General features: G+C 56.7%; 3 protein-coding genes across 3 annotated transcripts in view; 2 read left to right on the top strand and 1 right to left on the bottom strand.

Moving 5' to 3' along the window:
* Nucleotides 1–8,042: 8,042 nt before the first annotated feature.
* The window catches only part of LOC137467596 (zinc finger protein 585A-like), a 49,139-nt gene continuing 32,418 nt past the window's right edge, over nucleotides 8,043–24,763 (top strand). The window contains 1 exon segment of the mRNA XM_068179073.1: nucleotides 8,043–8,472. Coding sequence (XP_068035174.1) covers nucleotides 8,054–8,472 — 419 coding nt within the window. The 5' untranslated portion in view covers nucleotides 8,043–8,053.
* LOC137467581 (H-2 class II histocompatibility antigen, I-E beta chain-like) lies at nucleotides 9,789–10,692 on the top strand. Its single transcript, XM_068179061.1, has 2 exons — nucleotides 9,789–10,048; nucleotides 10,631–10,692. The coding sequence occupies exons 1-2, from the start codon at nucleotides 9,817–9,819 to the stop codon at nucleotides 10,690–10,692; spliced, it is 294 nt and encodes a 97-aa protein (XP_068035162.1). The 5' UTR covers nucleotides 9,789–9,816.
* LOC137467574 (zinc finger protein 154-like) lies at nucleotides 12,238–13,492 on the bottom strand. The gene has a single exon (XM_068179059.1). It carries the CDS (start codon nucleotides 13,490–13,492, stop codon nucleotides 12,668–12,670), a length of 825 nt encoding a protein of 274 aa, XP_068035160.1. The 3' UTR covers nucleotides 12,238–12,667.

Here is a 24,763-nt window from a genome sequence, read left to right as displayed (position 1 = left end):
TCCTAACTACCATAACTAACTGGAACTGCTAACTACCATAACTAACTAGTTGTCCTAACTAACTGCTGTAACTAAACGCGGTCCTCCAGTGCTTCATCTCCTCCTCTGCTGCCTCAGTTGCTTTGCTGCGGTGATCAGAGGGGTCAGGCTGGAGAGAGGCTTGGCTGATGATAAAAATGGGTGCTGCCCAAAGGAGAAAAAAGAAAGAAATGAACCGTTACTTTCCAGAGTCAACTTCCTCACAGGCTCTGTTGCAACAGGACAAAGGGAAATGGTCTGAAACTCAGGAGAGGGAAGCAGGCTCAGATTAGGTCTGAGGCAGAATTTTTTTTAGCAGGAGAGTGGGGAAGCACTGACAGAAGGTGCCCAGAGATGTGGGAGGTGCCTCCTCCCTGGAAACATCCAAGCTCAGGTCAGGCAGGGCTCTGAGCCACCTGAGCTGCTTGAAGATGGCCCTGCTCGCTGTGGGGCCCCAGGTGCAGATGACCTCGAAAGGCCCCTGACAAGCCAAACCAGGCGAGGATTCTGCTTGCTTTGCGTGTGGAAAGCAGCGAGACCGGAGACCATCGGAGGGGGCCCCACAAGAAAACCCCTCCCTGGCGCTGCTGCTTCCCCTGCAGCCGCTTGGCATTCACCTGCAGCAGCTCCTGGGCAGACCAGCGCCGCTCCTCGTCCGGCTCCAGGCTGCACTCGAGGAAGTCCCGCAGCAGAGCCGACAGGCGCCTGGGCTCCTGCAGCTGCGGGGTCCCGTTCTGCCGGATCAGAGCGCGAGCCTGCAGGAAAAGCAAACTCAGCGCTCTGCCAGCTTCCTTCCCACCCACAAGTGCTCACATCGACCCCGGCTTCCCAGCCCCAGCTCCAGGGGCACTTTCCTCCCTGGCAGAGATGCTGCTCACAGCTCATTTTTCTATGCCAACCAAAAAACCCAAACCCTGGTGCTGCCACAGCCATTGTAAAGAGCTGGTGCACTTGCTTCACATTTTCAGGTCATCCTCACAGCCAGAAGAACTGCAACAACGTAAATCCCAAAGCAAATTGTGTCTGGAGACTGCAGAATATGTGTCTGTGTTGAGGCTCCAGTCCTCTGGGAATTCCCTTCCCCATGTGCAGAAACCTCCAGCTGCTGCTCCCAGTGCAGGGTCACCCTGTGCTCACAGGCCTCTGCAACCACGGGAGAATTGGCCTCTTACCATGGCCCTCGTTTCCTTGAAGTAAGGAGGTTCTCCTTCCACCATCTCGATGGTCACAATGCCAAAGGACCAGATGTCCACCTTGGGGCCGTAAGGAGAACTGGTGACAACTTCTGGGGCCATCCAGTGAGCAGTGCCCACCATGGAGCTGCGCTGGTCCTGCTCAGGGCTGAGCTGAGCGCTGAGGCCAAAATCAGCTGAGGACAGAAACAAACACTGTCAAAGGCAGCTGGAATGAGGAAACCAAGCACAAAGACTCCCCGCTCTCCGTCTGAGAATGCAGCAGTGAAGTCAGCTGGGAAAGTCCTCAGGGCTGTAGCCAAGGAAAGATGGAACTGAACTGGACCCTTAAAGAAACCCTCAGCTTTCGTGCAGTCGCTTTTACTGATTCCCTTGCAGCTTTAGATTCCAACTCCTGCCCCTCTGGGAGGGCCATTCCCAGAGCAAAGGCACCCCTGAGAGCCTGCTCCTCTCCTGAGCTCTCTGCAGGGGCAGCCGCTCTCAGCTGGCAGCAGGGGCCGGGCAGTGCCCCCAGCAGCCCTTGTGGGGCTCTGGCCGTCACTGGGAAGCAGCCCCACAGCCGCACCCCGGGAGCGCCGTGCCTGGCCAGGAACACCCACCCAGCTTGACAGAGCCGTCCATTCCCAGAAGGATGTTGGAGCTCTTCAGATCTCTGTGGATCACCCGGTTCGAATGGAGGAAATGCAGGCCCTGCAGACACTGAGAAAGAACAAGAAACACGAGGGTAAAAACCAATGGCCGGAATATATCACACAAGAAAGGACAGTTTAGAATTCTGCCAGCAGCGACTTTGCTGTGACAGGCCAGGAGTGCAGTGCAGACAAGCTCCAGGCAAACGGTTCAAGGCAAAGCTGAGAACAGCACATCAAATCCAAAACAGACAGAGAGTGCCACAACAGCAGGAAAGAGAGCAAGAACAGAGTAGAAGTGCAGTGCTGCTGGCAGGCCGTTCACTGCAGGGGCTCTTTCTTCTCCAGCTCATAAAAACAACAGAGAAACAAAGCCCTGAGCATGGAGCCACTCCTGCTCTCACGCCCTGCTGGGAAGGACCATCGTGTCCAAGGCATGGCAGTCACAGGCAGGATCCCTCACCTCCCGACTGACAGCTGCCATCTCTCCTTCAGCCATGCGTGTCTGTCTGACAACGTCCTGCAAAGTTCCTCCATCCATGTATTCCATCACCAGCCAGAGATCTCCATCGACAAGGAAGCTGGAAGAGGAAAGCAGTGGCATGGAGACCAATGTGCAGTGCTCAATTCCCCCATGGAAAAGCCTGGAGTGGAGTTTTGTTGCCAGGCCACTTGTCAATGAGGACAGAATCCGATGGAGAGACATTCCTGCCAGGCTGCACAGCCCTTGGGATCTGCACAGTCTAAAGGAGGAGACCCCTGTGAGAAAGGAGAGGCCTTAAATGGCAAGCAGGTGAAAAATGCAGTTTAGCAAAGGCCCAGATCAATGTGGAACCACAACACTGGCCCCCAGCTGGTTCAGCTTCTGAACTCATCAGTTCCACCCTTCCCTGCAGAACAAGGCAACACAGCTCCCAGGGTTATCCAGGGGAGGAGGCCGGGCAGCACTTGGGACAAAAGGGGTCAGAAAAACTTTCAGAAAGTCCCTTCAGAAACAGGCAAGGCCAGTGACAAATGGGCAAACGAGGCATTTCTGGGAACAAGAACCTGGTCTTCCTGGCATCTGCAGCAATAGGAAAGGGCTGGAAAGAAGAAGCCAAGAGAAATAATTTCTGCTGTGGTTTATCAGCACTTGTTGTAAGACACAGAAAACAGGGTCAGCTTGAAGGGAAAACCAAACCAAAGCAACAAAAGCACATGGAGGGAGCGAACTGCCAGGCTGTTGTTTTGGGAAGATAGGGCTGGGTCAGGCATTTTCAAATCAGGCTACAGACTACGGATGGCAGGAAAGGTTAAGGCAGGGTCCGGGCACGGGATAAGGCCTGGAGCACTCACCTGTCCAAAGGGCTGACAATGTTGGGGTTCTTCTTGTCCTTCAGGAGCAGGAGCTCATTCACAGCTTGTTCCCTGTTCTGCCCTCTCAGACTCATTTTCTTTATGGCCACCTGAAGGGACATTGCAGACCTTTAACTGGAGGAGTCTGTGGCAGGAGGCCGCAGCAAACACGGAGCGAGTCTGTTTGAAGCGACGGAGCTGGGCTGCGCCAGACAGCCTTGGGATGGGACACCAGAGCTCAGCAAGTGCCATTCCCACAGCCCATTGCTCTGCTCGCTGGGGGCTGCTTACAGGACACATGGCCAGAGACATTTGGCCTTGCAGGCTCTGCAGAAATGGCCCCTCAGCTGTCAGCCTCCAAGCTCTAACCACATTCTCTGCACCTACAGTCTTCTCAAATGGCCTCAACACTCTCATTATTGTTCAAACACATTCTGCAAGCAGGAGGTAATTCTGGTTCTGTGCAAACAGAGCAAAACAGCCGGGAACCCTTTAGCAGTTCTATGGGATTGGGTCATGATTTCAGATGCAACTGCTCTGGCTGGGATTGCACAACAAAGCAAACACACACATCCATTGCCCTCCTTGCATTCCTTTGGGCACTTCAGAAGGACCAAGTCTGTCCCAGCTGTGCTCATCAGGCTGAGACGGCTCTGCCTGCAGAGGAGCAGCCTGTGCAGGAAAGCTCTGCTGGCCCCCAAAGCTGCAGCCACAGCTCCCAGCAGAGGGGAGAGCCCTGGAGAGCTGCCAGACGTGCTGGGCGTGTTGACACTGACCTCTCCTCCAGTGGCCCTGTCGAGTCCTTTAGAAACGGTTCCAAAAGCCCTGGAGACAAAACAGCAGAGAAGAAAGAAGCAGCGCTTTAGGCCCTGGCAGTGAAAGCCAGCCCAGACAGGAGATCTCTGCTGCCTGCAGCGTTCACAAGCACCTGGGGGCATCGACCCTTCCAACAACAGCGCAGCAGCCACCAGCCCTCTGCCATGCAAGGTGTGCCAGGGAAAACTGAGACCCAACACCAAGGAATTGGGCTGGAGCAAATCCCAAATGTCCATGCTGCACTGCTTTAGTTCAAAACCTGAAGTGAGCAATGGGTGTCTAAAGAACTGGAAAAGAATGCATTCCATCCTTTCCCATTTCCTGCCTAAGACCTGCAGGATCCACAAGGGCCCTGCCATCAGGCAGGTGATGCATTTTCCCCCAGAGTGCATCAGCTCTGTGTCTGTTACTGAATGTCTGGGCTCTACTACCTGTGCTAGAATAGAGCACTTATTAGTTCAGCTCTGGTTTCTGTTTCAAAACTATTAGGTTGATAATCCTGACCCGAGGATATTTTTGGAAGCAAAATATTTGAAAGGAATCTCCTTGAGAACTTTTTTCTGACAGTCACCAGATGGTGAGTGGCTCTTTTAGGCAATCCAATTCCAGGGACAGAAGATCTTCCAGGTCCTGCTCCTTGCTGCAGGCAGGACACTGCCAGCCTCAGGGGCCTTTGACGGTGCCTTCGGAGCACAGGTATCAATTCTGATCAGGACTGAGGGACAGCAGGATGGTACCCCAGTGTCTGGAGGTGTTTGGAGCTCTCCTGACTTCTCACTTGATCCTGCACCAGCACAACACCTGGGCCTGCTTGTGCAGAAGTAACTGCCGTGCACTTACCCTTGGCCAATCTGCTCCACTTCCAGGTATTTCTCGGCAGGCTCCGCCAGGCTCACGGTGTTCCCTGAAAGAAACCACGTGGAAGACGCTCCCTCCCAGAGTGAGACCCCGCCTTGCAGCAGAGCCAGAATGCAGCCCCCCTCCCTGGGGCCGTCAGCCCCTTGGTCTCAGCTGGGGAAGGACAAGAAATGACCCTGGCACATTCAGCTGCAGAGCAGCACTGGGTGCAGCTGATGCCGAGACACACACACAGCACCCTGCTCTGGCACACAGGAACAGAGCAGACGTACTCAGCTGCATCAGGCACCACTCCCCTCTCCCCTCTGGCTGCAGGGCTGTGCTGCTGTCAGAATGTTCAGCCCAGGATCCCACAGCCGAGGGAGGTTCAGTGTCCTCTTCCCAAGCACAGGGAGCTTCTCCGTCCTCTTCCCAAAACGCTGCAGGTTCGCCATCATCTTTGCAAGCCCGGGGACGTTCACTGTCCACTTCCCATGCTGGGAGAAGTTCACCCTCCTCTTCCCAAGACACAGCATATCCTCTGTCCTCGTCCCACTCCAGGAGATGTCCACTGTCCTTGTCCCACACTGCAGGAGCCTCGCCGTTGTGTTCCCACAGCGCGGGATGTTCGCCCTCGTCTCCCAGAGCAGCGGGAAGTTCACTGTCATCTCCCGGCACTGAGGGACGTTCACCATCGTCCCCCGGAACAGCGGGAAGCTCACTGCTGCCTTCCTCCTCTTTGGCCTCCTCTTTGGAAGCAGAGGGAGCCAGAGGAGGTGCTGGTGCCGCTTTTGTGCCCTGTGGACAGATGGCAGCGTGAGGGACGGGAAGTTCTGTCTCAGTTATCACCTTATTTACCCTCAGCTGCACATCCAGCTGCACTAAGCAGAAATTGGGTTCGGAGCTGTTCAAACTAACAATGGGCTAAAGTCCACATTGCCCCTTATTCTTGGGAATTCCATATTCCACCATGGCTAGAGCCAGCAAGCAATGCTCTGCCTGCAAAACCGGACCTGCAGCTCTTCAAAAGCTCTTCAGCAGAAAAGGAGAAAACTCCCAGGGATCCCTTTGCTGCTGCAAGGACACTGGCAGGAACTTTCCTTCAGCCTCCCAGGCTGGCACTCGGCTGCCACATGCCGAGCTCACAACTTGCTGCACAATTCCAAACACCAAAGGTTCCTTTCCCACTCACCGAAGGAGGAGCTGCTCGGGATCCACTCATGAGGTGCCCTGCAAGGGAAGAGGGAACATGAACCAGATGCTGTCAGGAAAACAACTGCCTGTGGTGGGAATGCTCCGGAGCAAGGCAACCCCGAGAGAGCATTTTGCTTTCACAGCGTCCCTCCAGGAGCCACAGTCCCTTCACACAGCAAGAGAACAGCACAAAATACTGGGCTGGGTCAGCTCTTGGCTGGACAGGCAGTTCCAGGCTCTGCTGCCACAGACTCCCCGCTTGAGGGAACAGAACCCGCCAGGGCTCATTGCAAATGCTGTGCACGCCCCGCTGGCTGCAGACACCCCCTTTTCCAGCTGCAGCTGCTGCCAGGAGCTCTCCCAAAGCAATGGTGTCTTCATGGCAATTTGGTTACAAAGTCAGCTCAGGCCCAGAGGAAGAACAGCAAGCACACAGCAAGCCCAAAGCCACAGCACCGAGGGAAAACCTCGACTTACGTGCCAAGTGGGTTAAAAAATACCCTGCATACGCCAGAGAGTACAGCGTGCAAACTGCAGCAGCCACGTGCTGGATCATTTTGGCTGCGCTGCACACGTCTGCAGACTGTAGCCCTGCAAGCACAGAAGGACACCCGTCAGGGCTGGGCTGGCTGCTGAGAATGCCTCGGGCAGGAGGATCCTCCGGCAACGAGCAGTGCCCAGAGCCACTCTGGACACTGAGGCCTCCGTGTGCCACAGCAACGGGAACACCTCGGGGACGTGGCAGTGCTCCTGTGACATCACAGCAGCAGCTCACGCAGAAACCGCCTGGAAGGTTCTCCTGTGTCACAAAGGAGCACAAAGAACCCTCCCAGGGCACAGCCTGTTGCCCAAAGGATCCAGGAGGAGCTCTGAAAATGCAGCAAACAAGGACACCCCATAGCCCAGCCTGAACACTGAGGAGGAACAAGGACGGCACCAAAGCAGAGCAAACATGACCTTTAGTCACTGACACTTCTGGCTAAAACCAGCAAGCCGTGTTCCCTCTGGGATCTTTGTTCTCGTTCTAAAAACAAACAAGGTTCTCCACTCTAAATGTAGAGAAGGCAGGAACTGGGCAGGAGGTGGGATGAGGAAGGAGGAGGAGGAGGGAGAGAGGAAAAGGAGGAGCAGGAAGAGGAGGAGCAGGAGCAGGAAAAGGAGGAGAAACAGGAGGTTCCAGTGCCCCCTGTGGCCGCAGCACCCTTGGCCCCGGGACCATTGCCCCCAGCTCATCCTGCAGGTGAGAGGGGAGGGGGAGCTCGTCCCAAATCTGTCGGGGAGTCCCTGAGAGGGTTTTTTTATTGGGGTGTGTTTGGAGCTTGCAGATTGTGGAATTGAGCCCCAAATGTCGTCTGGGAGGCCCAAATAAACCCTGGGAGGGTTTTTTTTTGTTTTGGTTTTTTTTTTTGTTGTTTTTTGTTTTTCTCTGTGTGTGTGTGTAGGTTTGGGTCTTGCAAGACCCCAGAGCTGAGCCCCATGGGGGGATCTTTGGGAGTCCACGTGGCCATTGCCCAGGGCCACCAGGGGGAAGACATTGGTCGTGGGGACCCCAAGGGGAGCAGAGGAGGGGAACCCCTGAGACCCCCAGAGTGGGGAGAGAAGAGAGGGGTGATCCTGGAGCTGGGGGACCCCCGGCTGGCTGGAAAGGGGGGGAGCCTGGAGAGGAGGGACCCCTGGGACCCCTGGGATCTCAAAGTAGAGCATCATGGCAGAAGGGACCCTATGGACACCCAAAAGCCCCTGGATCATCCCTAAGCAGGAGGCTGGAGAAGGGGGAACCCCTGGAGCCATTGGACCCCCATCATCCCAAGGAAAGGAAACCTCTGGAACGCCAAAAGTGGAGAGATCAGAGATCGGGAAGTCCTGGGAGAGTTGTTTTGGGCTGAACCTTGATATAGTGGAGATTTCCATGGACACAAGACTCCTGCTGAGTTCTAGGGATGGACTTGAGCAGTGAGGCGCCTCTACTCCAATGCGCTCCCACCTTGGTTTTCCCCAAAGCAGGATTTGTCATTCCCAGGGTGTGGCTGGATGGAGAAGGAGGAAAAGCCCCATACATCCTGCAGGAGGAGGGGCTGCAAACCCAGCCCAGGGAGCTGCAGGGAGGAAAGAGCCCCCCTGAGCCAGGAAGGCGGCCGGAGATCCAGCCGGAGCTCGGAGCTGGTGGAGAAGCCTCATGGCAGGGAGAAGCCTCACAAGTGCTTGGAATGTGGGCAAGGTTTCAGCTGCAGCTCCACCCTGGTGGAACTCCAGAACACCCACACTGGGGAGAGGCCCTGTGGGTGTGGGGAGTGTGGGGAGAGCTTCAGTGGGACCTCTGACCTCACCAAGCACCACAGGATCCACACTGGGGAACGGCCCTATGAGTGCTTGGAATGTCAGAAGAGCTTCAGGTGGAATTCAGAGATCGTCCCTCACCAGCACTTTCACACCAGGGAGAGGCCCTGTGAGTGCCCCGAGTGCAGGAAGAGCTTCGTGTGCTGCTCCAGCTCCATCCCCCATGGGAGGATCCACGTTGGATGATCCCCAGTGAGCCCCGTTGGGCAGAGCCCCGGTGACCCCGTTCTGGGTGATCCCGGTTGGGTGGGGGGAAGGTGTTGGAGAGATTTCTATCCCCTCTCCTTGTCCTGGTGTGATTTGGTTGGTAATAAATTCCCTCCCTGTGTCCGGGCCGGGTCTGTTGTGCCCGTGCCGGATTTGCTGAGGGATCTCTCCCGCTCCTTGTCCCCAGGCAGGAACCCTCGTTTCCATTTGCTGTCCCTGTGCGGCTGCGGGGGGCAGGGACAGAGTGGCTCTGGGGGGTGCCTGGCATGGGGCCAGCGTCACCCCTCGCCACGGGCACCCCTGAGACCCCGCGCAGCCGGGCACACATTTCTGGGCACAGCTGAGCTCCCAGCTGCGCAGCGCCCCAAGGCTCCCCGTGCCTGGAAAAGCCCCAGCCGGGGCTGCAGCGTCCCGGAACCGCTCAGCCAATCCAAACGCAGCCAAAACGCGCTGCAGCCAATGGGAGCGCGAGGAGTTGAGGAGTCATCGGTTGTGTGGCAGAGCCTCGGCAATCGGTGCCCAAAAGTGCTCGGAGCCAATGAGAGCGCGCGGCGCTGCTGAGCCCGCGCTGCTCCGGACTGGTGCTGCCAGCGCAGCGCGGCCGCTCTGGGGCTGGTGCTCCCTGGGCGGCGCTGGCCATGGGGCGAGTGGCGGCAGCTGGGGCCGTACTGGTGGCACTGGTGGTGCTGGGAGCCCCCCCGGCTGCGGGCGCGGAGCTCTCGGGAGAGCGGGGGGGCGGGAGGCGGTGGGACAGGGGGGGAGAATGGGGAAAAGGGGGCGGTGGGGGCCCGAAATTGCAGGGGGAGGAGGAGGAGGGGACCCCGAAAGGAAGAGCGGGAGGGGCTGAGGATTGGGGGCAGGTGAGGAAGGGTCGGGAGAGGGTGGGAAAGTGGGGAAAAGGGGAGGGTAGGACCCCAAAACTGAGCGGGAAGGGCGGGCTGGGCTTTTGGGAAATTATGTTTAAAAGGTTGGGAAAGAGGAAAAGGAGTAAATGGCACCCCAAAACTCATCTGGGGAGAGGCTGAAAGTCGGAGGGGAGAGGATGTGGAAGGGCAAATGGGGGAAGAATGGAAAAGAGGAAGTGGCAGCTCGGGCAGGAGGGATCCATGGGTGCCCTGGGGCACAGGGGGTGCGGAGTGGGGATCCGGGGTGGATCCCGGAGCTCTGGGCGTGCTGGGGAGGCACCCCCGGACCTGTGTCCTGCACACACAGGAGTGTTCCAGTACGTGGGAAAGTCCGAGTGTCACTTCATGAACGGCACGGAGAAGGTGAGGTACCTGAGCAGGTTCATCTACAATCGGGAGCAGTACGCGATGTTCGACTGCGACGTGGGGCACTTTTTGGGGTTCACCCCCTATGGGGAGACAGCAGCCAGGTATTGGAACAGCGACCCAGACGTTATGGAGCAAAAAAGGGCTGCGGCGGACTGGCTGTGCCGGTACAACCACGAGTATCTCAGCCCGTTCCTCACGGAGCGCCGAGGTGAGCGCGGGGCAGAGCGTGTCCCCTCGGGCCCTGCCCTGGCAATGACCCTGGAGCCCCTCAAAACCTCCCTGGAATCGGCCCAGAGCCCTCAGCCCTCCTTGTGCCCATCCCCGAGCCCTTGTGTCCCTGCCACTGACCCCCGTGGCTCTCCCAGTCCATCCCAGTCTCTCCCAGTGCCTCCCGGCTGTCCATCTCAGCCTAGCGTGGTGCTGCCGCCTCTCAGCCAATCAGAGCGCGTGTCTCTGATGACTCATCAGTTGCCAGGCAGACCCGCAGCGCCGAGTGCCCCGCACTGGACTCGGCCTCCCAGTGCCGCGCGCTTCGTTCCCAGTTCCTCCCAGTGCCGCCCCAGTCCCTCCCAGTCCATTCCCAGTTCATTCCCAGTTCACTCCTAGACCTCCATCCTCCCTCCCAGTGCCCCCCATCCCCTCCCATCTCGCTGAGTGCTGCCCCAGTCCTTCCCAGTCCATTCCCAGTCCTTCCCAGTCCATTCCCAATCCCTCCCAAGGCCACCCCATCCCTCCCCTCTCTCTCCCAGTTCCCCCGAGCTGATCCCAGTCTGTCTCCGCTCTCTCCCAGTGCCCCCCAGCGTATCCATCTCGCTGGTGCCCTCGAGCTCCCAGCCCGGGGCTGCTCCGTGATGGATTTCTACCCTGCCCACACCCAGCTGAGGTGGTTCCAGGGCCAGCAGGAGCTCTCTGTGGTGGCCACTGACATGGTCCCCAACAAGGACTGGACCTACCAGCTCCTGGTGCTGCTGGAAACACCCCCCTGGCGCGGGCTCACCTGCAGCTGCCAAGTGGAGCACGTCAGCCTGGAGCACCCCCTGAGCCGGCATTGGGGCACAGGGGAGGAATTGGGGGCGCTGGGAGAGCCACTGGGATGTGCTGGGAGCAACTGGGAGGGAGTTGGAGACAGCCTGGTTTCAGCTGGGAGAGGGACTTGGAGGTGTGGAAGGGCTGAGAAGTGGTTTCAAGGATGCTGGGGAGGGTGGGATGGGGTTCTGGGGGTCCTGGTGGACACTGGGAGGGAGTTTGGGGGTGCTGGGTATGACTGGGAAGGATTGGAGTGAGTCTAGAGGAGCTGGAAGGAGATTGGGGATGGAAAAGCAGAGGTTGGGATGAGGTTGTTTGCGCTGGGAAGAGACTGGGAGGGGTCTGGGTGAGTCCTGGTGGGGCTGGGAAGGGACTGGGACAGGGTTTGTGGGTCCTGGGGCTGCAGGGACAACTGGAAGGGGGTGGTGGGATCCTGAGAAGGATGGGCGAGGCTTTGGTGGGTCCTGGGGAGGCCGGGAAGGGATCGAGGGAAGGTTTCAGGGGGTTCTGGGTGAGATGGGGGTGACTGGGAGGGTACTTGGAGGGGCTTGGGGTGTCTCTGAGAGGTTTTGGGGGGTCCTTACCCCTGCAGACCCCCCAGAGATGCCACTGGATGCCGCCCGCAGCAAGATGCTGTCAGGGATCGGGGGCTCCGAGTTGGGCTTCGTCTTCCTGGCGCTGGGGCTCAGCTTCTAGGAGCTTGTGTGCTCCTTCCCCGGGGCTCCAGCCCGGTGTCACCCCCTTTTCTCTGCTCACAGAGCTCCTGAGCCGCCGCCGGCTGCAGCCCCTCCCCGTGGTCTCGGGCCCGGCCGGGACCCCCCGATCCATCCCCACGCTGATTTTGGGGGGGTCGTGTGTCCCCTCAACCCTGCTGTCTCTCTGCCCCTGCCCGCCTGCTCCCAGTCTTCCCTGTAAAGCTTCCCAGTTAAACCCAGCCCTGGTTATGGGGGGCAGTGGGGAGGGACTTGGGGGGACCCCACGCGGGGGCCGGGACTGGGCAGGGAGGGTGGGGTCCAGGTGGGGAACACTGGGTGCTGCGGGTCTGCCTGGCAACTGGTGAGTCATCAGCCCCGCTCGCTCTGATTGGCTGACTCTTGTCCATCGCGTTCTCTCATTGGCTGAGGAGAGGCCCGGGTCTGGAGAGAAGCAACGGCAGAGATCCCGCCCCGAGCACCGGCACGGGGACAACAGACCCAGCCTGGGCACACGGAGGGAATTTATTACCAACCAAACACAGCAGCACAAGCAGAAGGGAAAGAAATCCCTCCAACACCTTCCCCCCACCCAACGGGGATCACCCACAACAGGGCTTATCCACGATGGAGAGACGGGGACAGCCGAGTTTAGACCAGAAGCCAATTTCATTGAGGGTACCAGGGGTTTATACAGGGTTTTACTTGTGTGGTGCTCAGATAGGGCTCGATGTTTGCTAACAATTTCCCATTGGTTACACATTCTTCATGACATCACGGCACCTGGGAACATTATCTTATCACAAAGTCTCACAACAGGTTGCTTGGTCACTTCTTGCCCAGGGAGACTTAAACTGTGTCTGTGTCTCCCACAGTTGCTGCTCAGTCAGGCCTCAGATATCGGCCCCTTTATCAGCTCCATTGTTTTCCTCTCTGTTTTATTCCCCATTCCCGGGCACCAGGGCTCTGCCTAACGGGGGTCACTGGGGATCATCCAGCCCGGATCCTCCCATGGGGGATGGAGCTGGAGCAGCCCACGAAGCTCTGCCCTCACTCCCTTCCCTCACTCCAAGCTCTTCCCTCACTAGGGGCACTCCCAGGGCTTCCCCTTAGTGGTGCCTCCGTTGGTGTTGGGTCAAGTGAGAGCTCCTGGAGAAGCTCTTCCCACACTCCCCACACTCGTAGGGCCTCTCCCCGCTGTGGATGCGCCGGTGCACGGTGAGGCTGGAGTTTTGGTTGAAGCCCTTCCCGCAGTCGGGGCAGCGAAAGGGCCTCTCATCTGTGTGAATCCGCTCATGTAGGAGGAGATTGGAGCTGGTGTGAAACCTCTTCCCACACTGGGGACACTCATAGGGCCTCTCCCCGGAGTGGATGCGCTGGTGTCTTCTCAGTTTGGAGCTCCGCCCAAAGCTCTTCCCACATTCCAAGCAGGTGTAGGGCCGTTCCCCAGTGTGGATCAGCTGGTGCTGGATCAGGTGGGAGCTCTGCATGAAGCTCTTCCCACACTCCCCACACTCGTAGGGCCTCTCCCCAGTGTGGATGCGTTGGTGTCTTCTCAGTTCGGAGCTCCACCCAAAGCTCTTCCCACATTCCAAGCACTCATAAGGTCGTTCCCCAGTGTGGATCACCTGGTGCTGTATCAGGGTGGAGCTGTGTCTGAACCCCTTCCCACACTCCCCACACTCATAGGGCCTTTCCCCAGTGTGGATCTTCTGGTGCTCGATCAGCTTGGAGCTCCGGCTGAAGCCCTGCCCACATTCCAAGCACTTGTGAGGCTTCTTCCTGCCATGAGGCTTCTCCACCAGTTCCGTGCTCCGGCTGGATCTCTGGTTGTCTTCCTGGCTCAGGGGGGCTCTTTCCTCCCCATAGCTCCCTGGGCTGGGTTTGCAGCCCCTCCTCCGGCAGGATCTCTGGAGCTTTTCCTCCTCCTCCATCCAGCCACAACCTGGAATGAAAAATCCTGGTTTGGGGAAAAAACAAGAGGAGAGCACCTTGGACTGGAGGTTCCTCCTTGCCCAAGTTCGTCTCAGCAAATCATTGGTAAGTTTTTCTATGTAAGAACCTCCAAAACACCAAGATTCACCCCAGAAATCCTGCAAAATTCAAGACACTGATCAAAAACACCCCAAACATCAAAAGTGAGCAAAAACCTCCTGCAAAAGATAAAGATTCAGCTGCCACATAAAACCAAAGCACCAACATTTAGCCCAAGCAAGCTCAGAAACACCAAGATTCACCCCGTGAAAATCCTGGATCCCCCTCCACAGTCACCTGCTGCATGTGGGGGGAGCAGCGCTCCTGGGGCTGGGGGGAGGCTGCAGATACAGGGAGGGGTGGAACCTTGTGCTGCTTCCTGTTTCTGCTCCTCCTCCTGTGTCTCTGCTCTTCCTCACACTCCTCTTCCTCCTGCTATTCCTCCTTCTCCTGCACAATCCCACCTTCTCCTGCCACGTCCATCATTTGACCATTTTGTTCCTCAACCCTGCTTCTCCTTCCCTTCTCCTCCTGCCCCCAGGCCCAGCACCCACTGCCGACTCCCTCTTCCCCCCAGACCCACAGCATCCCAGCGCAGGGGCAGGGATGGAGCTGGGGCAGGTCGGGCTGGGGCAGCGCTGGGCTCTCGGCCGCTTCCGCCCGCACTCGGTCCCCACTGCAGCCGCTCCCGCCAGGACAGCGCGGGGGGGCCCGGCCTTGGCGCTGCCCCACTTCCACCTCCCCAAATTCCCCTCGCGGGGGCGATGGGGCCGAGGGGGGGGCGCAGGTGGGGTCCAGGTGGGGAACGCTGGGAGCTGCGAGTCTGCCTGGCAACTGGTGAGTCATCAGCGCCCTGCGCTCTGATTGGCTGAGCTCGGCCTGAGGGCTGGGGCTGCAGCAAAGGGGACACCCTGCTCCAGGGGGGATGTCCCGAAAACGGGGGACCCCCATGAAAGGAACAAGAGGAAAGTGTCTTTACAAACAGATGCTGTGAATCTGCATCGAGATACGGCCAGGGACCTGCACATAAGGAAGTGACAGGAGAAGCCATCACTTTCATGAAACGTTATCAATTGATGACACAGACTGCTGCTCAGCCAAGGTCCTGCTCAATTCATGAACTTCCAGAAGAACAACAAAGACTTGACAGAGCCAGGAATATCCTCTGCTATACAATACTGGGGTGCATATGAAGTGGGTATGTAGTAGGTGGATTGGGAAGTCTGCACCTCTCAAGTACTTCATCCAATGGGGAAAGGGAGAGGGAGATGTGGCCAGGAGAATTGGGATGAAAAGGAGGCTGTGTCCTCCAACAACTGCAGAGATCCCATGGGGAATGTCCCATGGCCTCTCCCATTTCTAGGAATGAAATTACTTTTACAGGACTCCTCTGTCTGCTTTGTGGACAGAAACCTCTGCTGATGTCAATTTTCCCACACACCCTGGGGCTCATCCGGAATTCCTTCCACCGTCCGCGAAGGCGGGCAGGGAGTGCAGCTGAAGGTGCCTCACCCACTTTGGGTGATCGGCTCCCTTGGCTGGCGGCGGCACTGGGGATCGACTGGGGACCCGGGAGTGACCAGGAGACAGACGAGGGACACATCAGGGGGGTCTGTGAAGAGTCAGCAGAGAGAGAACACTGAAAATCTCAGCAGTGAGTGCACTGGGATCTTCGGGGAGTGAACATGGCAGCGCACCCAGGGAGGGGAGAAAAGGGAAAGCCAGGGAGGGGTCCTGGCCAAAGGGATGATGATCCCAAAATGTCTCTGAAGGGTCCCTTGGGAGAATGTTGAGGTAGTTTGCACATTCCCCCAGAGGTAATTAAGGACATGGACACCCAGGGGGGCAATAAGGGAAGAGGAGAAGGGATTTGGACAACAGGGGATGGATGGTGTTGGTGTGCTGGGAAGGGATCAGGTGAAGGGCAGTGTGCAGCAATATGGTGAAGGCAAGAAGCAGCAGGAGCAAACTATGTGGTGAGAAAAAGGATGATGGAGAAGAGAAGGAAGAGAAAAATACAGAGAACTGGGATGTATTTCAGCACTGTTCTATGCTCAGAATTTGCCAGCTGATCCAGATCCTTTCCATCCCGGGTTTCCAGGAGAGGAAAAGAAGGAGGTCAGGATGCCAGGGGGTTTCTCTGTGGTGGGCAGCGGCAGCACCGGGCGCAGAGGTGCGGGACCGGGAGCACGGGCTGGGGGCCTGTGGGGAGCTGTGGGGCCGGGCCGGGGCTGTGGGGCAGCCGGGGCTCAGCGCCGGGCGCTGCCTGACCCCACCAGCCCCGGGCAGGGCCGGCAGTGGCCCCCGGCCCCCAGGAGCCTGCGGGACGCCCCGGCCGCTGCCCGGCCCCGTGGAGCTGCCGGCCCTGCCCGCCGGGGGGGGCCGCCTTTGGACACTGCGGCAGGACAGGGACCGGCTCTGGGATACGGGCTGGGGAGGGGACCCTGAGCACAAGGAGGAAAACAAAGCAACATCTGGGAAATGCAGATTGTACATGGAAGGATCAGGATTTTCTATTAAGCATTTGCTTTGGGTCGCTGGAGAAAGGAAAGATTTTGCACAAAGCTCAGCAGCTCTCAGAGGATGAGCACCCACAGGCAGTGAGCGCGGCTGCAGGAGTGGCAGAAGAAGGCCCTGGAGCACTTGGGCACAAAGGCACAGCAGCTGAATGCAAGAAGGGATGAGCAAAAGGCCAAGCTGAAGGCAAAGGCCATGGCACAGCTCCTACAGCCCCTCAGGGATCAACCCCAGGGCCCAAGGGGGCCCCGGCACCCAGTGAACGGCGTCGGCCACAAGCACCTGGCAGAGGCATTGCCCTCCTGGCCAGGGGAGAGCCCACCCAAACAGCCCCAGGAAGGAGTCAGGGCTCCAGCTGCAGGGCACAGGGACACTGGAAGCAGAGACAGCAGCACCCTCAGGAGGAGCAAGCCCACCCCTGGATGGACATGGATTGTCAGGGCTGTCACAGCTCCCATCCCACCGGGGACCCACCACACTGGAGCCCTGGAGAACATTCAGACTAGGTCTGCAGCGAGAGGAGGCCTCTCCTGATGGACACAGGGGTCTCTCCATCCATTCTAAATCTTAGACACAGGAATCTGACACTGAACCTTCTTCCCACAGGAAGCTGGGCTGGCACAGAGCCTGCCTTGGCACTTTGCTGTTCCCAACATCCAAGCAGGACATCGGGCCCTGCCTAAGGAGGCCAAAGCAGCACCACTGGTGGCCAAGTGGCGTGGCACATGCCAAGTGTCCCTGAGGCCAGAAACAGCCCCCAGCACAGCTGAGCACGGGGGGACCCCTCAGCCTGGGCTCCAGGGCTCTGAAGCCCCGGAGATTTGCACTTCCCGCCTGCAGCAGGAGCATGGGAGGCCCCCACGGAGCCTGCACTGAAGGCAGCGCAGCAGCAGCCAGGGCTCCACAGCGGGGCAAGCCCCTGGGCCTGCCCACACATCCTCTGCTCAAATCCTCTGCCTGGGCACCCTCCTTGGGCATCTCCAGCCACCGGGGCCAATCCTTGCTGCCACTGCTGCAGCTTCAGTGCTTTCTGGGCCTGCACTGCCACAGCTGCTGCCGAAGACAACGGCACAATTCCACTCTGGGTCTCAGCCACACTCACACACTGTGCTGCCTGGGATTGCACTGATGGAAAATACACCAGGTCATAGACTTGAACATTTCTAACATTTTGTTTCTCTACTCAGCCTTGGTTTGCCTTGGCCTCGGGGAAGGAAATGTTAAAGGTTTTTTTAAGGGATGTTCCACCACTCAGTGGAGATGAGTTTAACATCTCAACACACTGGGAATGGCCCAAAAGATTCCCACAAAGATAACGCCCAGCAGCAAACAGCAACCAACACCTACCCCAGACACTGCCCCCGGCAGAGCTGGAGACACCTGCTCTGGAAAAGGCTGAGAAGGAAATCCAGCAGTTCCGACCTGATGAACAGCAGAAGCCAAGAAATCCGGGTCCAACAGGAACCCAAATACTAAAAACTGCACAACTTGAAACTGTAGAACATTAAACCAATGGATTTAGATTGGTTCAGACTGTATCAAGTTTGGGAAAAATCCAGTTAAACCCACGTGTCATGGAACGATTTTCTCTGTACACCCGGGCTATGTGGGGATGGAATGATTTCTGTTGCAGATCCTGGCCAGAATCAAGGAATGCCTTGACTCTAACACTAAACACATTGGTGGAGGTTTTTTTTGTTTTTTTTTTTTCCTTGCACTTTCAGTGCAAAGTTTATAGCAGAAGAGTATTTTTGGTAATAATTCCTACTTCTACATTGCCGGTTAGGTTTTGGTCAGGGATGTGAGAATGAGTTTCTACTCCGAGGAGAAGTAGAAAAAACTTAATTGCCTTGGAATTTATTTGTGTATGTTTGTGCGAGAGATACCAAAATTTTGGTCTGGGTTTTTCGACGTTCACCTTTAGGCTGCATTTTGCAAAATTAGAAGAGATTTAAAGGTGACCCTTTATCTCATAAACAGTAAATAGATGATTTGAAGGAAAAATGAAAAAAAGCAGCAGGTTCTGGGGGGGGCACAAGTGAGGCTGCTGAAGGCTGCTCTGGAAGAGAAGCTGCATTCCAGACAGCCAGCAGAGGAGCTTTAGAAATGCAAATTAACACTGCTGGGGCAAAGTGGGGACAATGGACCTGGCTCTTCTTGCCTGGGGCAGGAATTGGGCTGATTCCCTCTGCCCCTCACCCCAAGCTCTGCCTGCCTGCACAGATGGAATCTGCACAGCTGAAGGCAGAGCCCATGGTGAGGATCTCTGACTCTGCAACAGAAATGGGTGAAGCTGCAAAGGGAAACAGCAAATGGAGAATGCTGTGAAAACTTCACTAAAATAAGGGGGGATCATCCCTGTGCCCACTCCAACATGTGCTGGCACTGTCTATGCTATACAGGGAGTATCAGAGCACTGGGGTTTTTTGCTATAACAAGTTCAGGGAAATCAGTTGGAATTCATGTATTTGATGATGTAATTAGAAAAAAAGCGGTCAATTGATGCAGCCCCGGCTGGAGGGAGCGCCCAAAAATGGGGAAAAGATGAAGGGCCACCAGAACAAATCCTACAACACTACGGACCAACCCCTGGGAACCCGACCCAATTCATATCAGGAGACACAGAACCCATTTATCATTTCAATGGCATCATTAGATTACAAGCTGTCCTGGAAATAAGAACCAACCAGACACCTCCAGCTCCTGACCTTCCTGCCGACCCAGCCACTGAAATGAGAACACAACATTTCCCCAGGGGATGGGATCAGATTATCTTTTCCCAGAAAAAACAGGAGTTTGTGGAAAACTAAATGACTCCAACTGCTGTTGGCAAAGAGATGACAAAGGAAAAGCGGTGAAAAAAGATAACAAAGGAAATTGGAGAGCAGTTTATGTATTGGTCCAAACATGGAAAGGATGGGATTGGGACACGGTTTCGTGGCTCCCTGGCACACCATGGGTTAAACGAATGCTGCTTCTCCTCTTCTGTGCCACAGCAACTCTCATCTTTTTACCATGCTCCACACCTTGGGAGTGCAGCTCATCCAGCAGCTGAGCCAGGGGATGCAGGTGGCAGCCAGGCCTCCTGATCCAGAAACGGCTACAAAAGGACAGGGAATGAGGGCACCGCGAATAATCCCAAAACCAAAGAGGACCCGGGAAGAACAAAACAGAGTCAATGAGTGAATCTCCCTGGAGATAGGGCCAGCGACTTGGAGATGAGGAAGTAACGGGAGAAACCATCAGTTCCAATAAATGTTACAAATGGACCCAGACAGCTGCTCAAAGTCCCGCTAAACTCTTCAACTTCCCGAAGAACAAAGACCAAACAGAGCCATGAATATCGGCTGTCATCCACAAGGAGGGGTGCATATGAACGAGGACAGGCAGCAGGCGGATCGGGAAGTCTGAACCTTCCAAGTCCCTCAGCCAGTGGGCAAAGGCAGAGGGAGATGCGGCCGGGAAAATGAGCATCCAAAGGAGGCAGCGTGCTACAACAAGGGCAGAGAGCGCATGGCAAATGCCCCACGGCCTCTCCCTCTGCTCAGCAATCGAGTCACTTTGACAGGACTCCTCGGTCTCCTCTGGCCACAGAAACCTCCGGCGACGGGAATTTCCCCGCACGGTCCCGGCCACGGGGCAGCCACCTCTGTCCCAGCCACAGCAACCGGGACGAGCCAGCGCTGCTCCGGCAGCGGCTCCTGCCCAGGCAGCGGCGGGAAGGAGACCGCGGGCAGCCGCTCCCGCAGCGCCCTCAGCCCAGGGCCGGCACGGGCCGGACACGGCACCGCCAAGCCGCCGGAGCCCCCTGCCGCCCCCTCCGCCCGCAGCGAGCCCCGAGCCCCCGCAGAACCCGGCGCGGCTCCCACCTGCGCCGGGGCCGCCTCCGAGCTCCGCCAATGCCGCCTCCCCGCGCTCCGGCCGCTGCCGCCGCTCCCGGGCCCGCACAGACGCTCCGCCAATGGCGCCGCTGCCGAGCCAGGGCCGCCCTCAGGCCGCCAGCGGGGCCGTGCTTCGCCCCGCTCTCACCCATCAGCGCGCCAGAACCGCGACTTACGGACAGGGAGGAGGTGGCCTCGGCAGGGGCCGCCCCTGGGGTCCGGGTGCCTGCGGCCACCGACGAGGAGGAGGCGGCCACCGGAAGGGGACAGCGCTCGGAGGTGGCCCTGGGGCCCCTGGAGCACTTGCTGGCCGCGTGGAAAAGAGCCAGGTGTTTCGTCTGGGGGATGTGTCGCCGGCTCGAGGCCATCGAGGCCATCCTGCAGGGAACAAATGAGGCGGCCCCCGATGTCCTCAGGGACTTGGTGGCCAAGGCGGCCATGGCCGAGCGGCTGTGGGAGGCCAGTGCCCGCCTGGCCACGCGTCACCTGCTGGGGATACTTGGGGACATCTGCAGGCTCCTCGTGAAGCCCCCCGGTGGCTCCGGTGGCCCCAGTGGCCGCACAGTGGCTGAGCGGAGCCAAAAAGCCATCGCGGACATCCCGAGGCTGCTGCAGGGACAGTGATGTCACCGCAGTGATGTCATCGGAGTGATGACATCATCGGGGACATCGCTGCTGTCACTTGTCCCCTCCCTGCGCAGGCTTTGAGACAAATCTGGGGAATTTTCTGGGAATTTTCACCGAAATTGTCCCAAATGCTGATGGGAATTCCTGGGGTGACATCACTGGGGACACTTGGGGACATTCTGAGCACAATCAGAATGCTTTGGCATTTCTCTGTGGCTTTGGCATTTCTCTGTTGGCTTTTGCATTTCTCTGTTGGCTTTTGCAGGTTCCTATTGACCACGAGCATTTTGCTCTGCTGCTCAATACTGATTTTGATTATCGATAATTCCTTGCAGCTGCTTGCTGGCACAATAAAATCTCAGAGTTGGCACGGACAAGTCCAAGGCTGTGTGAGCTTTCTGCCAGGTTTTGGGAATCCTTGACTGTGAAAAACGCCAAACACTTGTTTTAAAAATTTAAAAGCTTAATAGTAATAAACCAGTAATAAAATAGGAATAAAAGTGAGAGCAATGACAATTTGGACAATCAGAGTTAGGACAATAAAGGACAATAAAAAGCAAAGATTTACAGACGTCCGGGTGGGTTTGGGCACTAAGCCACAAAAACATGCCTGGCTAACAAAGGGTTAACCCTTAAAAGCAATAGCCTGATGCACATTCAAATATCTCACCCACGGTGCATAAATTCTTTTCAAACAAAGGGTGTTCTCTGCTTTTTGTCAGCTTTTTCCCCTCAATCCCGGTGGCTCCTTACAAAGGAGAGGTGTAAGAATGTTTGTCTTTTCCCAGAAGGAGGCAGTAACTCTTGCTGTTATCTCCGTGCGAAGAATTTCTTAATTATCCTACCCATTCCGTGAGCTCTTTACAAAAAATATCTTACATCGCATAGTTTCTATTTTGACATTATGTCATAACCCAAAACTGCATTTCCCACACTACTTCAAAAGGATTAATACAGTTCTACAAAATAACTGTGCAACACAGCACACAGAGTATCCAAGTTAATATTTGCCAAGAGCCGATCATTCAATCTGCATTTTTCACACTGACAAATCCATTGCTCACATCCCTGGGCGCCCCCGGTCCCGGCGCTGCTCCCGGGGGTCCCGCGGCTCCGGGGGCTCAAAGGGGAGGGGGCGGAACCCCCGTGATGGGTGGGGGGCACAAAGGGGGGTCCGGGCCCGGTGCTCGGGGGGGTCGGTGCTCGAGGGGGGGTCGGGGGCACTGAAGGGGGTGCGGGTGCGGTTTTTGGGGGGTCCCGGTGCCCGGGGAGGGGGGGTCAGTGCTCAGCAGCGGGGGCTGCCTGGGGACCCCCCCGGGCCCCCCAAACCCCAGCCGGGTGTGAAAAACAAAGTTCACTCTTGGAGATTTGTAAAAGTTTGATAAGGGATAAAAAAGGGTTTTGGCGCTCGGCCAAAGAACCCGCCCTTAACTTAACCCTTCGTTCTCCGGATCCGGTTCCACTGCAGGGCTACAAACACATCCCTGAGTTTTGACATTATTCAAACACTCCCGGGAGCTTTGGATGTTCCAGGAACTCTTGTTTGGTTCTCACCTCTGACTTGTCTGCAGGACATTCTGCAGATTAAGTCAATACATTTGATTTCTTCTCCTGGTTCCATCCTGTTGTTTCAGAGCCCCTGATAAATTCATAAATGCTTCTCAGGTTTGTGTCACTGTTATCACCTGGTGAGGCTGGGCCGCAGATGGGAGAAACAATGGAATTGTTTTCCACCCGAGTCAGCCACACAGAAGCATTTTAACATTGCATAGTCTCTATTTCAATATTTGTTATTGATCTATTTCAAATTCATCTATTTTTAATATTTGAAGGCCTAGGAGAGAATATCTATTTGTTACTCTAGCATTAAATTGGTTACACGGTGCACACATAAACGGATCGATTTTATTGTACCAGCAAGCAGCTACAAGGAATCATCAATAATCAATCTCAATATCAAGTACCAGAGCAAAGTCCTTGTGATCAATAGCAACGCGCAGAAGCCAATGCAGAAATGCAGAAGCCAATTATTCCATTGTCATTCATAACCCGGCTCTGCTGCAGCCACAGCAGAAAGCTGCCTCTGCTGCAAGGCACCGAGGGGGTCATTCACCCCCTGACCCGCCCCCGCCTCCATGAGTGTCCCCAGAGCGTCCTCAGAGTGTCCCCAAGTGTCCCCAGTGACGTCACCCAGGAATTCCCATCAGCATTTGGGACAATTTCAATGAAACTTCCCAGAAAATTCCCCAAATTTGTCTCAAATCCCATGTGGGGAGGGGAGAGCAGCGATGTCCCTGATGATGTCACCATCCCCGATGACGTCACAGCGGTGACATCACTGTCCCTGCAGCAGCCTCGGGATGTCCTCTGTGAAAAATGCATATTTTATGATTGGCTTTTCACAAATATTAAATTGAATACTATATGAATTATATTGATTAGAAGTGCTGTATTAACATTTTGATAGAATGGTAAATGTAGTTTTGTAGTTAAAATGAAGCTTTAGTAGTTAAAATAGAAACTATGTATGTGGGTTTTTTTAAAAATAATGAGATACTGGCTTCAAGATAACAGTCACAGAACACCCAAATCTTCGGGAGAAGAGGAATTTATGGGTTTCTTATCAGAAGAAGGTAATTTCTTCAGGCCTTGCTCAGACTGGAAGATGCCGTGGGGATTAAAAGAAGGAGTTGACATATTCCAGAGAGAGTTTCTTATTTTAAATAGAATGTATGCATAACCATGAGGTATGTATGAATATGCAACAGTGAATGGATCTTAAGAGTAATTCCTTTGTTCACAAAACATGCCTGTCCTTGCTTAAGTGCCCGAGAGCATCCAGACATCCGTAATTCTTTTTTTTTTTATTGTCCTGTAATTACATGAACTCTGAATTTTTATTACTCTAATTGTATTGCTATTTTTATAACCATTTCATTATCACTAAACTTTTAAAAGTTGTAAAAACAAGTGACTGGCGTTTTTCCCGCTGCAGCACTTGGAGGGGGGCTGTGCCCCAGGGGATGGACTCCGGTTGGAGAAGTTCCTGGAGAAGTCTCCGGTGGGAGAGACCGCAGGCTGCAGCAGGGGAACGACTCCTGTCCCTGGGCAGAGGGAGAAGCCACGGGGGATGAACTGAGCACGGCCCCATTCCCTGTCTCCTGCACTGCCGGGGGAGGAGGTGCAGCTGGAAGGAGGGAGGCGTGGGGAAAGCTGCATTCAAGGCTCTTCACTGACTTCTCATTGTCCTGCTCGGAGCTTTTGGAGTTTTGTGCCAGAAATCTCTCCCCTCCCCCACTCACCCACAGGGCTTTGGGGCGGTTTTCCCTTTTTGGGGGAAATCAAAGCGATGCGCGGATGCTCCGAATTAGGGGGCAGGAGAAGTGGGGCTGCTGGGCTTCCCGCAGAGCCGGAGGCAGCGAAGGCGAAGGCGCAGGGCCGGGAAAGCCGTGTCGGGAGGTGCGGAGCAGTTTGTTGGTGCTGCAGATGGATGCCGGCCCGGGCCCGGGCCCGTTCCAGGGCTGTTCCTCATCTCCGGCTTTGCCCTCCCACAGCCCGGGGGGCCCTGAGAGCGCGGGGCGAGGCTGTGCCGTGTGCAGAGCCCGCCCCTCGCTGCCATTGGCCGCTGCTGCCGTCAGTCGCGGTTCTGGCGCGCTGATTGGTGAGAGCGGGGCGAAGCACGGCCCCGCTGGCGGCCTGAGGGCGGCCCTGGCTCGGCAGCGGCGCCATTGGCGGAGCGTCTGTGCGGGCCCGGGAGCGGCGGCAGCGGCCGGAGCGCGGGGAGGCGGCATTGGCGGAGCTCGGAGGCGGCCCCGGCGCAGGTGGGAGCCGCGCCGGGTTCTGCGGGGGCTCGGGGCTCGCTGCGGGCGGAGGGGGCGGCAGGGGGCTCCGGCGGCTTGGCGGTGCCGTGTCCGGCCCGTGCCGGCCCTGGGCTGAGGGCGCTGCGGGAGCGGCTGCCCGCGGTCTCCTTCCCGCCGCTGCCTGGGCAGGAGCCGCTGCCGGAGCGGCGCTGGCTCGTCCCGGTTGCTGTGGCTGGGACAGAGGTGGCTGCCCCGTGGCCGGGCCCGTGCGGGGAAATTCCCGTCGCCGGAGGTTTCTGTGGCCAGAGGAGACCGAGGAGTCCTGTCAAAGTGACTCGATTGCTGAGCAGAGGGAGAGGCCGTGGGGCATTTGCCATGCGCTCTCTGCCCTTGTTGTAGCACGCTG

Source organism: Anomalospiza imberbis, unplaced genomic scaffold (assembly GCF_031753505.1).
Source record: "Anomalospiza imberbis isolate Cuckoo-Finch-1a 21T00152 unplaced genomic scaffold, ASM3175350v1 scaffold_69, whole genome shotgun sequence".
Lineage (NCBI taxonomy): Eukaryota > Metazoa > Chordata > Aves > Passeriformes > Viduidae > Anomalospiza > Anomalospiza imberbis.
This window is presented reverse-complemented; position numbering and strand designations above follow the sequence as displayed.